The sequence below is a fragment of the Empidonax traillii genome, unplaced genomic scaffold (genome assembly GCF_003031625.1).
Source record: "Empidonax traillii isolate 1590-97213 ecotype Southwest subspecies unplaced genomic scaffold, ASM303162v1 scaffold223:size1722714, whole genome shotgun sequence".
Lineage (NCBI taxonomy): Eukaryota > Metazoa > Chordata > Aves > Passeriformes > Tyrannidae > Empidonax > Empidonax traillii.
Window position 1 is genome coordinate 496303 of NW_020955416.1, and position 16375 is coordinate 512677.

General features: G+C 41.3%; 1 protein-coding gene across 1 annotated transcript in view; it reads right to left on the reverse strand.

Moving 5' to 3' along the window:
* The window catches only part of ZNF804A (zinc finger protein 804A), a 167513-nt gene that overhangs the window by 16441 nt on the left and 134697 nt on the right, over positions 1–16375 (reverse strand). The window contains exons 3-4 of the mRNA XM_027887873.1: positions 9802–9932; positions 4123–7533 (exon numbers count right to left, since the gene is read on the reverse strand). Of these exons, the coding sequence (XP_027743674.1) occupies positions 4248–7533; positions 9802–9932 (3417 nt within the window). The 3' untranslated portion in view covers positions 4123–4247. The remainder of the gene's footprint in view (positions 1–4122; positions 7534–9801; positions 9933–16375) is intronic.

Sequence of the window (16375 nt, forward strand, 5' to 3'; positions counted from 1 at the left end):
CAGTAAAAACGTCTTTACTTTCAATATAGAGAGTTGGTATAGCACTGTAATATTTTACAACTGGTAGGCATATTGCATAAATATGTGCACTGCTACATATATACAAGCCTTTAGGCAATGTACAGTAACAGAGACTAGAAAATGAATGTGAGGAGTTTAGAACACACAGACTACAAGCACCATGGCAAAATACCCAGGAGATTAAAATTCACCACCTTAGTTATAAACAAATAACCATCTTCAAAATACATTCACATGGTCGTTAACGTATTGCCTCAATCTGGAAAAGTTAACAAAACCCTCAGCATTTCAACATGAACCACTTTCGGGTGGTTACAAACCAATGAAATCCCACCGAAGTCAGAAGCTGTGCACTGATTTACAACAATGAAGACTGTGCCCAGCTATACCTAAAGCTGTATTTTAAATATAGGAAATTAAGTAAACATTATCAAAGTGCAAAACATGTATTTTGAGGAAAATGCAGCTACAGAAAATGAACTTGTCAGAAAAGTTGTAGCCATGTCATGTGTTGTATAAGCAGCATGTTATCATGTACAGTAATACATAAAGAAAATAAAGAAAAATTGATGTCCCAATGGTCTTTTAAAGCCTCATTTACCACATCCAAAACAAGTGTAAAAGTTGATGTGCTAATGAAAAGTTAACACTGAAAGTAAGACTTTGCTTCATAATGATTTCACTGGTTTTGATTATACCGAATAACAAACACATTCTCACTCAAAAATACTCCATACAGCGTGTTTCCTCCACCAAAGTTTGGGACCAACACTTTCTCTGTACGCTACAACCCCTTGCTCGCTCCTGCAGGATCTGAAATCTGCTGATTTCTCCCCAGCAAGTGACAGCTTGTGTAGCTTCCAGTTTAAGAAGGAAACCAAATAAGTGATCAGATTCTTTCCATGTGTTGGTAGCATTTCAAAAATTCTATGTACTTACAGACACCAGAGACAGGCACGAGTCCAGTTACTCAAAACTGCCCATAACAACGTGATACAGTCACATTCCTTCATGCCCAAAAGCTCCTCTAGACCATTATTGTTAGCTGAGAAATGCAAATGTCCCAAGAAGGTCAGGCTGGGCAGATTGCAACTTTCCAAGGACCAAAATAAAGGTATTCTTCTCATCTCAGTGGAATAGGTTAACTTTTTCAGGTAATTCTCCGCAGAGCTGGTCTGGGAAATGACTTAATAAAATCTATAACCTCATTTAGGTTTAGGTTTGAGGGTCTAATTCTTGCCACTTGAGAGTATCACTTTTACTGTTTACATTAGGAAGAAAGCCCAGTAATTCCAAAAATTTGGCAAACTGGCCAGGAGCACAGACACCCTAGATCTGTGAAAATTTGTAAAATCAAATTTAAATGTCTCAGATGTAACAAATGTGGCTAAATTTTTTTAGAATGATAAAAATTTAATTATTTAGCATTTGCAATAGTTTTTGCTTATGAATTAGACTACAATTTATGGAACAAAAACACACAATCTAAAACACCAGATAAAATATCTAGAAGAAGAACTACCCTTATATAACTTACTAGAAGTTATATATTTAATAATAAAACAGAAACTCAAAAGTATATTTTATTAGGCAATTTAATTTAGTGTGTTCAATTTTAAACTTTACTTCTGATTTATTTTTTTTATACTGGTTTTGCTTTTACATATGAATTCACATATACAAACAGTTCTAGCATTAAAGGAAATATCATATTAGAAAATTGTTACATTTTATGGTTATTAGCCTTTTATTTTAAGTAGTTTATACACTATTGAACAGCAATTACAGTAGATAATAAAGAATTGTGCAATACCTTAAAACTGCTTAACAACTTAATATAGAAAATATAATTTATATTGTAAGACAAAAAAAGTAGAATTCAAAGCTGTTGGAACATTTTGTTGAAAAAATGTGGACTTCCAAGTTAATAGATGGGATTTTTTCAAAGAACATTGAAATTGAAAATTTTAAATTGGTGATTTTTTAATCTCCTGCCAGAGCGTGCAATCATATTTGTCCTATATGTGGTTGTTTGTTTTAAGTGTACTGCTATAAAATGAGGTGGATCTTGTCTTTGATGGCACACCAGAACCCAGGGGACTGCCTGTGCTGACTCCCAGAGAGGAGGCAGAAATGCAGAAGCCAGCACAAGCCAACCAAGGCAACAGCCAGGGCAGCCAGCACACCCCCTCCCAGACATTCCAACAGACATTCCCACGCCCACCCCCTGCTCAGCACGGGAGGCAGTGGAGACACACACATAATGTAGGTAAACTCTTGAAATAAAGGAGTGCAAAGTCACTTATTTCTATATTTTTCAGATATCACACAAATAGAAATGGGAATTCACCTGAAATCAGAACTAGAGAAAATACGCTTTCTTTATGGAATTCCAGGGTGCTCAGCAACATCTCACTCCATGCTGCAGCCTCAGGCAGGGGATTCAACCTGCTCTCCAGGACCTGACTGCTCATCTGCTCTTTCTTACCAACTTTTTGCTTATTAATGTAGTTTAGCCCTTTGCAACTGCACAACATGGAAAACATGAATAGCTGACTCTTGCAATCTTAGGGAAAGATGTTGTTTGCTATAGTTTTAATGTAATAGATTGCTGAAACGTGCAATATTGATACAGGTAAGTTCTAAAGTTATAGATGCAGAAAATAATGTGCAGATATACATGTTTTAGGATATAGTATTACTTTCCAAATGGTTAATATCTGTAGCTATTAGTATACAATGTATATTAATAATACTTTGAATTTACTATTCCTTCAGTTCAGCTTTACATGATTTTATTATACTGTACAAAAAGGTGAAAAGAAGTAATTTACTGGGAGGTCCTTTTATTATGGAGGACCTACTACTGGCACTAACCATCATGCTGCAAATCCTTAGGTTCACTCATGTGGTAACACTTCATTCAACTCAAAGAGATGACTCTATCTCCGAATGACTCCTGCTTTTATTCTTGACCATCACAGGCATAGGTCTGATATATCTCATGCCAAAGCAAAGGGGAAGATTTCACTGGCTAAAGTTGGGTGGGGTTCAACAACAATAAAAAGGCTGCAGAGGTAGGGAGAAGTCTCTGTAGTACAGTTAGAAATACTGGCAGTATATTATTACTTTAATTAGTCTGGATTCTGTGACATTCTGTTTCTTCAGCAAAACGCTGCAGGAAAGAGAGGGGTGAAGTGAGGTAAGAATTTGTACTAAACTCTGGTGGGTTTCCCATGCAAAGCTCTTTCTGACCTCCCCTTCACACACTGCCCAGGCAGCAAGACCCTCCCACGCACAGCTCCACCCCCTGAGGGCCTTGGTGCCATCACACAAAGCATGTTGGGTGGAACCAAGACCTCCCCTGTGCTCTTCCTTGCCGCCACAAGCAACATCCTCTTCAAGTCAAACTGCCATCAATATTACCCTTCTTTTTTTTTTTTCCCTTCCACTGCCGATGTTATATTTGTTACACTGTCTTTTTGTGGTTTAGTATAAAAGGGATTAGCTCCACCAGTCAGCAATTTGTGCACATACCACAAGTAGGCAAAATCTGTCATGGTGACATCAAACCACTAACACAAACACATCTATTACCCTTTCTCTGGCTCAGTAAGACAGCGGCCCTCAAGGTATTGGCCTGTGAACCTCCCTGATAAATCACTGACGTGTGGGAAACCTGATTATCCCAACATAACAGGGGTAAAAGATGCCATTCAGCTGCAGAAGGACATGGAAGAACAACATCCATGAGGCTTGTAATGAAAGATTTTTGATATACTTAAGTAGTTAACAAAAATTTATTGCAAGAGATAGTTTGTCACTAGATTTACAGTTTCAGAGAACATAGTACAAAACATAGTGCATCAGCTTTGTCTAAACATTAAATAGGTGCAAATACACAAAGATAAAAAACAAAAAGTGAATACTTTACAACATAAGTTATAGAACTATAAATATATTTTATATACATTATACATATTCTAAGACATGATTTTCACTTATATATATATATAGTTCATAATTAGTATCAGACTATTCAGTGCTTTAGTTATAGTACAGGTCTGAACTTGCCATGAATGTTTGCATCATTATACTTACAGTAAATGCTTCCCAAGGAACGAGGAATTTTAACCAGCTTAGTTCACAGAACTGTTTTGCAAAGCTGAGGGTAGAAACATCAGGACCGTTTAGCTGAAGGGTCCTTCCCTCATCCCCTTCCTGTCCTAAAAGAGAGGCTGGAGGGGGATGACAGCTGGGTGCGGGGACAGCAGGGATGGGAAGACGGTGTGTGGCAGCGGGGGGAACGCCAGCTGGGTCGGGTGCAGGACCGAGGGCGGCAGCAGCGGCAAGTGTGGCGGGGCCACGAAGGCAGCGTGGCCCCCTGGGCAAAGCCTCGGTCCCACGGGCAGATGAGGTAAAGGTGCTCTGGAAAGAGCCGGGACCTGCGAGAGGAACTGCTGGTGCGGCTGGAGAACCTTCAGCGTGCCGGCGGCGGCGTGCTGCTGCAGGATGGTGTGGTGGATGGTGGTGACGGAGGTAGAGCACAGCGGCGGCTGCAGGGGCAAGGGCTGCAGTGCGGAACTCGGGGGCTGGATCGCCGCGGGAGGGAAGGCGAACTTCACCTTGTTGGGCAGCACGCTCTGTGGCACCATCTGCTGATACGCCTCAGATGGCAGCTCTTTGAATTTTTCATGGTTTTCGGGAGGGAATATCAGTGTCTGATCGGGCAGGGGGAAGGGGGGTATTAACTGCTCGGTAGTCAAAAAGGTATGACTGTTTACGTGTGCTTCTTTGAATGGCAAGGGTGGCGGGCTGCTAAATATACCAGGATTACACTGTACCCATTCACTAGTCACCTCACCCATTTTGTCGTGCGGTAGAGACTCGGCCAACTCATAACGGCAGAGATAGGATTTAGGAGGAGCTTGTTCCAAATGTCTGTTGGAGAGGGGGACTTTGTAACGAGCTTGATTTTCGTGACTGGTGGCATTTTCTTTTTTCTTTTCATCTTGCAGAGCATCCTGTGTGCCAGCAGCTGCCGGAGCACTGCGCTCAGGAACAGGAGCAGCGGAGCCTGCGATGACATCAGGAAATGTATCCGGCGCGCTCTCCCTCGCTGCACACGCCGTCAGTTTATCATTTTCCAGCAGGGGTGAACTATCAGTTTCTACAGGTGACTTGCTTTCCTCCAGCTCCATTGTTTCATCTGTATCTTTTGCACCATCGGCTTTGGGATCTGCATTAGTTTCCTCTAGATTGTCTTGAGTCAATAAGTCCCCCAAAATATTTAACGGAGAACTTGCAGAATTTTCTTTGGTAGGTCCGGAGGTCTCACTTCTTGAATTCCTGTCAAGGAAAACATGATGGATTCTAGTTTTCCTTCTCTTGTGTTTCCCTTTTGCTTTGCGATACGTAACTAAAGTAGACACTTGCCTTAGATATTCCTCTGCTGATAATGTCTGTCCACAAGAGCTCTCATCTGATGATGAGGAGTAGGTGTGCTGCCTCCGCTTGCGGTGGCATTTTTCAGGTTCTTCCGTCAGAATGCTATAACCTCTCTTTACAGACTGGTTTCGACTCGGACCCTTCTCCTCGCTGCATTGTCCTAAACATTTATGCTCTGGGCTGCAGCTCGACCTCCGGACTTTCCAGCTGCAACATGTTTTAGAGTGCTTTAGGCTGTGCTTCCTGGAACATGGAGCCAGCTGCTTTGCCTGCCTCCAAGAGCTTGCTTTGCTCTTTCTGTGCAGCCGTTTACAACCGCGGTGCTTGCCACTGTTTTTTGCGCTCCAAAAGTCACACCAGCCTCTGTCCCAGTGTACATGATCTGATGCAGACATGACTCTCTTATGAGCATTTTCAATGCCAAGTTTTGGATGTGACTGCTCTATCTCACCTGCAGTTAACCAGATATTCCCTGCATCGTGTCTGCACTTCTCTGCATTATTCTGGATATGCTGATATTTATTTTCATCTCTGTAAGCAATTTCTTTCTCGGTTACTGGAGATATCTCCATTTCTGCTGCTGCTGTGTCCCCACAGTGATGATGATGACAATGACATAACTTTCTCCTCCTTTTCCTTTTTCTGTTTTTGTGAAGCCATTTTTCATGGCTTTCTTTGATCCAAACTTTGTTATGTTTCTCATCTATCACAGTGTTTTGTCGTAAGTGGTTTTTAGATATGTGATACTTTTCTATTTTTCTAATCCTGAATGAATCATCCAAGGACACTTTGTTTTGATTTTTTGCAAGGTCACAATTTCTGAAAAGGGAAACATCATTTATAAGGGGTATTGTATGGTTGCACACATTTTTATTCACTTCATAATCACCACACTCTGAAGTAGGTTTATTTGTAAAATCCGAGACTAAGATACGGTTAGATTCAGTTTTATGGTGCAAATGAGGTATGCTTGGTTGATATTTGAGCTTTTCTTGACTGTCACTTGCTCTGGATGACTTAAAATCAAAATATAAAGGATTACAACTGTAGGAAATCGATGGGTCTGTACTTGTGTAAATTAACATTTCTGATGGCCACTGAAGAATATTTGATCCATATTTGTTAAGAACGGGAACAAAGGGTTGACACGGTCTCTTGTGCAAGTCTGGTTTGGTTTTTGGGGCTCCACTACTACCTTCTTCAGACGGTGATGAAACTACTGCTTCTGTCCCCAGATCTTTTATTTCCATTTCGGCTGTGGATGGATCACTCTTCCCATCTTTGTCATTTTCCTCTGCAGCATCCTGCAGGGGCAAACAATCCTCCACAACCTCCTGAACAAGAGCCCTGTCTGCCTGCAGCTCGTACCCAGTGCTGTCTGGGGGCAGGACCTGAGCACTGTCCACAGCCACAGGCAGTGTTTGGTCCGGTGAGTCAGCTGCACTCCCATCCAGATCATGGCCATCCGTGTCTGAGGGAACCAGCTGCTTTGAGTGGGACAGAGCAGGAGTTAACGAGGGACTCCCCAGCATCCTGCTTTCCTCACTGGCCAGCTCTTTTGAATCCTGAGCCTCAGGAGCTTCTGCTGTGTCTGTGCATTTGTCCACTGGTGGGTGAAAACAGTTTGGTTTCTCCTCAGGGCATACAACCGTCTCTGCTGCTGAAGGAGGCTGCAGGTTACACGTTCCCGGGATAAACCTACTCCTCCTGCTAAATCCGTGCTCCACTGAAGTTTCATCATTATATTCGTAGAAAACAGCAGCTGAAGACTCCAGTTTCACTGCTGCTTTCTTGGGAAAAGCAAAGGAGAACCCAACTCTATGTCCTTGAGCTCCTTGAACCTGATCTCCACATTTGCTAGCATCGGATTTGTTACTACACACATCCCCAGGAGTGGATGGAATAACAGAGGCAACGTCTTTACAGTTCTGTGCATCGTGCATTAATGTACAGCTGGAATCCTGCTTGTTGGCAGAATCCATGGCAGCACTTTTGGGGAGATCATTGCAGTCATCTTGCACAGTCACTGTAGTGGATTTGAACATAGGGCCGCTTCCAGGAGCACTAGGAAGGAAAACAAAACTCTTTGAGACAATATCTCTCAGAGAACTGCTCACAGAAACATGGTATTACACTGGTATCTAAGAGAGTTTTTTTAAGGAAAGACAAAGAATCTGTTGATGTGTAGATTTAGAATGTCTGAAAAAAAAAAAAAGTCATCTTTTATCAGAATTAGGGGGAAAAAAGAAAAAGGTGAGTAAATATTACACCCCCAGCTCCTTCATGTGTTATCAGCTGCAGGACTAATATTCCTACAAAGTAGTTAACTTTTCCTAGACACACTGGCTGGCCAAATAAGAGACTGTATATCTCCCTAGAAATCTTGCTTCCCCCCCCAGTAGACCATCATGGTTACAACACTATTGCTACAAATAGCAGAGGTTTTACATTCCTTTGTGCTACAAAATATATTCAAACAGAGAGCACCTCATGGAGCACTTTCTTCTTAGTCATCATCCCAGTGACTGCTGCTCTGCCCACAGGCAATCCCCCAGCAGCTCCCACCCTATTTGTGTTCACAGACCAAACCATCGCCACCTCAGCAATTTCTTTCATGGAAAAATAAAACTGGGGAGAGTATTTCAGCTGACAGTAGTGAAGTAAGTGATTCATCCCTCTTGAGAAAAAATTTATCACTGTCTACTTCTGTTCTCCATTTCATGTCCTCTTCCCATCTGTTCCATTTGACTTAATAGGAAGGAAAGAGAAAAGCAAAAACTGTTTAACTACCAGTTTTCCAGGATCCACAGGAACTGCTCAGCACTAGGAGTAATGGGCCTATGTTAAGACAATTTTTTTGTTTTAACCAAATTATTCTGTGTTAGTGCAGAGCAGTACTAGATGAGTCACTGGGAAAAACCTGCTAGTGTCATTTAGGGCCCCAAAAAGTGCTGAGATAAAGAACAGTGACCCTACCAGGTCTAGAAATCAAGGCAGAGGTTTTACAAGAGATGAATTCCTCATGAGAAGTCCTGCCCTGCCCAGTTCTTCATAAATTAAAAATATATATTAAAAACTCCACACAAACCCTTCCTTTAAAAGAATAAAATGGTGACTTCAACAAAACCAACCTAGAAAATACCAGCCTAAAAAAATCTTCTATCTGCATCACACTTCTGAGGATGCAAAGTGGTAGTAAACAGCAATTATTGGATAGAAAAATAAAGCTCGGATAGAAGTTCTCCTTCAGGAACTAGAAAAAAGATATTTTTTTAAAAAATCCAGAAGCAACAAAAGCTTGCAAAATCTGTGCTTCACTAGCATCGAAAAATGCAAACAGTAAGTTCTTCTTTTGTCTTTCTCCTGAAATATGCTAAATTCAGATTCTGGAGCACGTTTAGGGAAAATAATATCTAATACACCCAAGTATTAAATTTGGACAGTTAAAATACTGATAGAGGAGGAAGAGTCTCTACATGAGTTATCATTAAAAGATCAAAAAATTATGTGTCATGTTGCTTGTTTCAAATAGACCTCACAACATTCACATCCTATCCACCTGCTCAGACAGACTCTGTTTCATCATGCTGCCCACCATCCAACCTAGCGAGAAAGAGACTATTTCTGAGCAAGAAATACCTTTTTTTTATCCTTTTTTTCCCCCAGAGAGATTACACTGTGATGAGTACATGTATTTTCAGTGGCTTATCTGTGTCAGAACTGTGTCCTATTTTAGCATTCAGTCACAACCAGCAAGCTCAGTATTAATTTCTACAGTATGTTCAGATGCAATGGTAAAATGTATGAGTAGCATGGAGTCCCTTTTGCAGAGGAAGGTAAACACTCTGCTGAGATGGGGAAAAGGAGCGCTTACCTTTTAATATACACAATCCAGCTATTGAAATTTAAAGCTAGATTTCTGGATGCTTTCCCTGGCAAGCGTTTTGAAAACTAAATCACAGGGATCTGTTACATCCTAGAGAGACAGACTGTATTCCTCACCTCATCAATGAAGTAGCGTCAGCCTGAAAATGCATGACCTAGTTCACTCAGCTTTCAACCAATGTGCCTGGTTTTATGAAATATATATGAAACACATTTTTGGTTTTTTTTTTAAACTAAAAATACGTGTCATTTTGTGCTCAGCTGAAAAAGCAATTTGTGCATGTAGTGTGAATCAAATCCTGTACACATACAGCTTCCAAAACGCCATAAAAACGTGTGTGTGGGGCTGCAGCCAAGGGACTCCAATACCCTGCATCCCACGGCACCAGCTAACATTGGAGGGCTGAATTTAAAATATTTTTTATGTTTCAGCTGCTGTGTACTTACCACGTTCTCTCTTTCCTCAGCTCAGCCAGCTTGTGCAAGCGTTGAAGGGCTTTCTCCTGTTTTCTTTCATCTTTCCGTGACTTAGATGCTACATTCCGTGCAAACTCCCTGTGTTTCAGCTCCTTCAGTCTCTGCAAGAAACAGTCATATAATGCACATAAAAACCCCAGGGATGAGAAACATCTACACTGACAGTTACTTGCTGGGAAGTGCTCATGGCACAGATTATTTTTGAACCTAAGCAAAGTGACCCATTCAATAAATTTAAGCATTTCGAGGGGGTAATCAAGTCACACAGAGATGCTAGAGACAGGTTAGCTAGGTTAGAGATAACCTGCAAAATTTTACTGCAGCTTTTGTGATGATGTGGTCCATCCTCAGCACGATGTGGCAACGCTCATCCAGAATTTTGCTCATGGCTTTTCCCTAACACCTCCCTCACAGTTAATTCCTTTTTGAGATATCAATAAAAAATGACACCACGTCAGGAACTTTTCTGCAAAACTGCTCTGTAGCCTGTTGAGCCCCCAGATTATATTCAAGCTTGATTTTTTCTGCCCAATGTGATGGCATCCCATTTGTCACCGCTGCGTTGTAGGAGGTCCCTGTCAGCCCTTTTCTCCAGCCTACCAAGGTCCCTCTGGACCTGCCCGCTGTGTTATCAGCAAGCTAACATCTGCAAAGCTCCTGAGAGTGTGCTGTCCTGCCACCTGGGTCATTGTTAAAGATGTTAAAGGGTCCTGTCCCAACAGGGATCCCCAAGGGATGTAATGGTCGGAGAAATCTTGTTTTTTGAAATGGGAAGACTGTCCCTTTGAAGAAGCTTCTGTTTCCTGCTCGTGCTGGTGTCTGACACAGCAGTTAAGCAGGTACCGAGGTTCAGTCCAGAATCTCATTTGATTTTATGTCCAGCATTTTTCTTTGGAGGGAAATGAAAGTGCACAGTTCTGATTCTCCATATGAAAAGGAAATATCATTTTCTTTATATCACAAAGAGACAATATGCAGACATCTCCCTAATTCTTCCTGTCGTGTTTGGACCAATAGGTCCCAAACCCCACTGGTGCTCAGTGTGTCCCAGTTGTGGCTCACAGTCAGATGACATCACCTTACGAGACCGTAATCTCGTGATTCTGGGAAGGATCCAGTAACCTGCCCCTGTTTTAGTGTCCAAGTGGTAATGACTGGCCATGGGCAGGGGCCACGCTGTTCTATAAAAGTCATAGCTCCAACCTGTTTGAGAGGTATCTTGTTGCTGGTGGCACACCATAAATACACACAGACTGGAGCTTGCAGAGCTCTACCAGCACTATTCTCCTGCTCCTTCTCAATTTTTTTATTTCACTCCTTCTGGGAACTTCTATTTTCCCTATTCACAGAAGAATACCCCTCACATACTATCATTCAATTCTTCACTGAGAGGGCAGTCAGTCCCTGGAACAGAGCTCCCTGTTGTGTCACAGCACCACCCTGCAGTGGTCACTGCAGCAAGCCTGGCAACAGCTGATGGAGCATCTGGACGATGCTCTTGGTCACTTGGTTAAGTTTTAGGTAGTTCTGCAAGGGGAAGGAGCTGGACTTGATAATCCTTGTGGGTCCCATCCCACTTGAAATACTCTGTGATTCATTTACACACTGAATTAATCTTTGCCATTTAGGGTGATGCTAACACAACCTTGGCAGTCCTTTTAATGGCAAGAAATAAATACAGAGAAATGCGCTGAGAAAGAAGTTGAAGAAAAAAGAATAATACTCTCTTTTTAAACAATTTTTGCATTATTTTCCAAACTGGATACTCTTGATAGAGAGAAATAATCTGAAATGTAATCACTTCTTCATCCACTTGCATTTTCTAGATAGAGTTACAAAAATTTCCTTTATTCTGCTAACACATTATAGGGCTATAAATACACTCAAAACTAGATGTACGATAACTTTTTTCCCCAGGAAAAGAACACTTGAAATGTGAAGTGCCTTTGTAGAACACTTCTTACCACTGTGCACTCCTGTTTTCCTGAAGATAGCATGATACTGACCCTGCTTCCCTCTAGCCACTTATGAAACCCAGAGTACTTCGTTTCATAGGCAACTTCTGAGTACTCAGAACATCAGAGAAAGAATAAAGTTTGCTCCTTCCCCTCCCCACCTCCAGCCCTTGGCACTTAAAGAGAGGATTTCATTGCATTTTGTGAAGCTCAATAATTTTTCAGGTTTTTTTTCCCCTCCAATGCCCAAGGAAAGACATAGGTGATAAAGCATGAGAAGAAAAGGAAGATAATAAGAGTGCTTTCTCAGAAGGTTAAAAAGGAGTAGCTGAGGTGTATACAAATCCATAATCATCTCCCAGCAGCAGTACTTTTCTATAATTACTGGGACTATTATAAGGAGTGATTTGATTCTGATCAGACTCTGACCCCTTCTAGTACTCCTGCTGACAGTCAGCAGGACTCCACGCCCTCAGGAGTGCTGAAGTGTTTCAGGGGGTGAATAGGGTCTTTGCTCACAGTGAATAGGCACGATGTTGGCAAAGGTATTTTATGTGATCTTGAAAGCAGAGGAGATGCATTTCTTGCCTATCATTGCTAAGCAAGCATCATTCCACTGATCTGAGCCCCTCATCACCCCAACCAGTCGCTATCTGCTTAGCACGCACCAGATCTGGTAGGGAGGAACCATTCACAATTTTTGTGTAATTGAACTGTTCTCCTTGGGTGGCTATAAGTAGGTGTCAATGTTAAGACAGGGGAGTCTGGCACGAGTTTTGTGTGCACAGCCTTCATGTCAGACTGCCTGCTCTCCTCTTCTGGAGAACTGCTTGTTCCAGCGCTCCCCTTCTGTCAGACCTCCTGTCAGATACACTAACCCTTTCCTGTGTGGAAAACTAGCCTTTTGCAGATAAACTACCTAACAAAGTGCTTTGTTTGCTTTTGTTTTCCTTACAACTGGTATCTCAATCTTTTTCATGGAGAGCTTTAACGATCTGCGAAGATTATACCTTGGTTACTCCCGAGGACTTCATTCTGCAAGTGCATAAGTCTGAGTGGAACTTCTCTTAGTTCTAAACCACAAAACATTCACCTGGTGCAAGCTGGTTTGAGGTTTCAACAAAATTCTATTTCCTACAAATAAAAGGTCACCTAAATGAGAAAACGTCTTCCATCTCTTTTTTTTATTATTATTTTTTATAATATTGTAGTTATTTTCTGCTTGTTTTTATTTAACCATCTGCTAAACTATCCCCACCTGCCTTCCCTTACTGCACTTGGTCATGTTGGGGATTGCTGGCACTGCATTTATTCTGCCCTTATTTGCAGTTTATTGGTTTCACTTGAATTATGCAAACTGAAATAAGATACTACCCAATTATACATAAAACACCATTAATCCATGCATTCTGAGCTGCAGAAGGACTCCCCAAAAGTTGTTCAAAGTAAATAGCTGCAATAAAAACGAGGTGTAACTTATCCCTACAAAACACCTTTTTCTTAACATTTTTTCTGCCTTTCCTTGTGGCAGAGCTATTCTCTAATGATAACTTCAATACCTACTTTAATGCCTCTTATGTTTGGCTTTTTCCCATGGATTAGTAAGCAGATAATTAGCAGGCAAGACAGACAGTATTGGATTCGCTCCTGCCTTTTGCTCTGCTTACAAACCAGCTCAAAACGTGTGAGGCCCGGCGAGCAGAGTTCAACAAACAGTTCACAATGAATAATTAAATGACATTTCTCCAGGAGACCTACACGCCTTCATCATTATCCTGGTACCCTGTGTTGCCACTTTGAAGGTGCAGAGCACAGGCCACCGTCGTTCTGCAGGTGACTTTGCCCAGCTCGCAGCAACGGGAAGCCTGACCCCGATTCTCCAGCCTTGTAAAGCCATCCTGCAACTGGGATGCTTCCACTGGGGCAGAAGCTGGATTATTTTAACCAATCTAACCGTAACTCCAGGCCTGAAGCAGAAATTGTTCCACCTACTTTTAAAAAACTCAGCCACTGCACAGCCAGCATGTCGTGCTGAGCTGAGGTTTGCGAGTCCAGGTGAAAGGGGAGATTTTATGGGCTCCTATGCATGGATGAAACTATGCATGAGACAGACACAGGAGGTCCAAACTCAGATGTGGCTGCATTTCACTCAGAGGCATATGGCTGTGGTATTCCCAGACTTGCTGTGGAAGATAATCATCAGAAAAACCAAAGGAATCCCAAGTGGATTCCAAGAGGACCCCATTTTTGGTCATTTCAACTTTGTCTTCATTTCCCCATTTATCACATCAGACAGTTCATTTCAGCACAGTGCTTTTCAAGGAGTTTCCTAATTCTCCCTTGTATTTTATAATATAGGAACCACAAGCCCAGCTCCTGCTGCCAGGGCCAGGTGCCTGAAAAACCTCCCTGGATCAAAACCTCTCAAAAAGAAAGACAAATTATGACATTAAATGCTCTTCTTGCATCACCATAATAAGCCTTTTGCCACCTTGCAAAGTGGCTGTTGGCTTTGGCTTTTTTTTTTAATAACTCAAGATTTAAGCACTGGTAACAATAGTACTTAAAACTAATGGGCTTTCAAAACACAGAGAAGACATTAATTAATAAATATACCCAGGACACCAAAAGCACATCAAGGCTGAATAGTGAAATGTACCCAAATATTATGAATACTATGAGGGGGAAAAAACCCAGCCTCAAGTAATTTTATATCTATGAATGTATAATTTAATGTCATCAGAATGGACTCTGAAGAAAAGCAGTAACATTTCTAACAAAGTTTGTGAAAATGAAGGGGAAATCATAACAAGCACCAGGATTGATGCAGGCTTAATATCTCACACAAAAACCAGCCACCCCCATCACAACTGCATCGTCTAAGGACTGCTTATGCAGAGAGGCTCTCACACACTACCCTTGCAAAGCTTATCTAGGAACAACATTAATAGGGTCAAGAACCAATGGGAACAGTTTTATAAGAGCAGGAGTCAGAAAGATGCCTATCAGGGGATTTCAGAGCAGTGCAGTTCAGATATTATTATGCTAATTCACTTTTGACCTTAGATTAACAATTAAATTACGCAGACTTTTACAATGCCGAAAATACAGAGACCATAAATTCATTTTCTGATCGATGGAAGTATAAAATCACAGAATTTAACAGCCATGACATCAAATTTTGCTGCTTTATTGTCTTTTTATTTCATCAGGAAAAATGACTGCATTCCCAGCAGTCACTAAATCATTAATTTATGTGACTGTTAGCTTTCGAACATAACTCCTCAAAATAAAACTTCCTTTTCTTGCTGCCTAACTATGAGATACTCAAAGCTGCTGAGTTTGGTGACCAACCTGCCAGAGCAGAGCAAGGCACAAACCTGCTCCTGCTTCACCTGCCCTGCCAGTGACAGGCTGGGACAATGAAGACATGGGATATTCAATCCTACACGTGTGTTCCAAGTCCAGGAGGAGCTTCCCCACCTCCTATGCCTTCTCTAACTTAATTTGCACCCTGAAAGGAGCTGCAAGTCCACCACAGCTCCTTCCTGCCCTTTGAAAATTTGCTAATTAACTAAACATGGGCAACAGGGGTTGGAAGTTCAGTGCTGTCATGGAAGTGGCACAAAAGCAGCCTTTGGATTTATTTAAAACAAATTAAATATTTCTTCCCTCTAAATCTGTATTATGACATAAAACATGTTTTTCAATAAAGCAATTTTTTGCTTGTACATTTTTTTAAAATCTTATTTATATGTAATTAGTAGTTCTTAGCTGCCAGGGATTATTCCAGAAGCTGTGCATATTCCCCTGTCTCTGGATACTGCATGACTGCTGTAGATATACCCTCTGCTAGCTGAGATGGTTTATTGCTTCTTTATGTGAATTATGGTATGACAAACACAGCGACAACATACTCATTAGATAAGCACTTGTCACACCAAACCAGATTAGTATCTCTCACAAGAAGCTAATCAATTATAAATAATAACTGAACAAATCACAGCTCCTCTAACACCTGTAAATGCTCAAAGGGGGACTGAAACACGCCATTTAAAGCAGAAAACATTGCTCACCAAGATGTAAAATGTTCCTTCTGCCTTTGGTGGTTTGTTGGGCATGTATATATTTTATTGTTCTGCAGCTGGAGATCCCTCCACTTCACACAAGTCTGCAAGTCTACCTAGTTCTCATGACAGTATCTTTCATATTATTAAAAACAAACAAACAAACAAACAAAGTAATTCTCCTCGTGTAAAGATTATAGAGAAAAATTAAAGCCTCAAGAAAAAGATATTGTAATAGCAGAAGAACTTACCCTGTTAGTGCTACAGGCCTTCCCTAGCAGAAGTTAGGCAAGACAAGGTATTTCCACAGAAAAGAGAAATGTTAACATTTCTCAATGAAATTAACATTTCAAGCACCCAAACAAGTAGGCTAAGGAAGAAATTAATAGACTTCCTTGCTTTTTTTATGCTGCCACTGTAGAATTAATTGCTATAATGTGTTCCTGGAGGAGAAGAGTCACAGGGGGGTAATTTTACAGCAGCCTACTACCACTTGGTGGGGAGTTGCTGACAAGTGTCAGA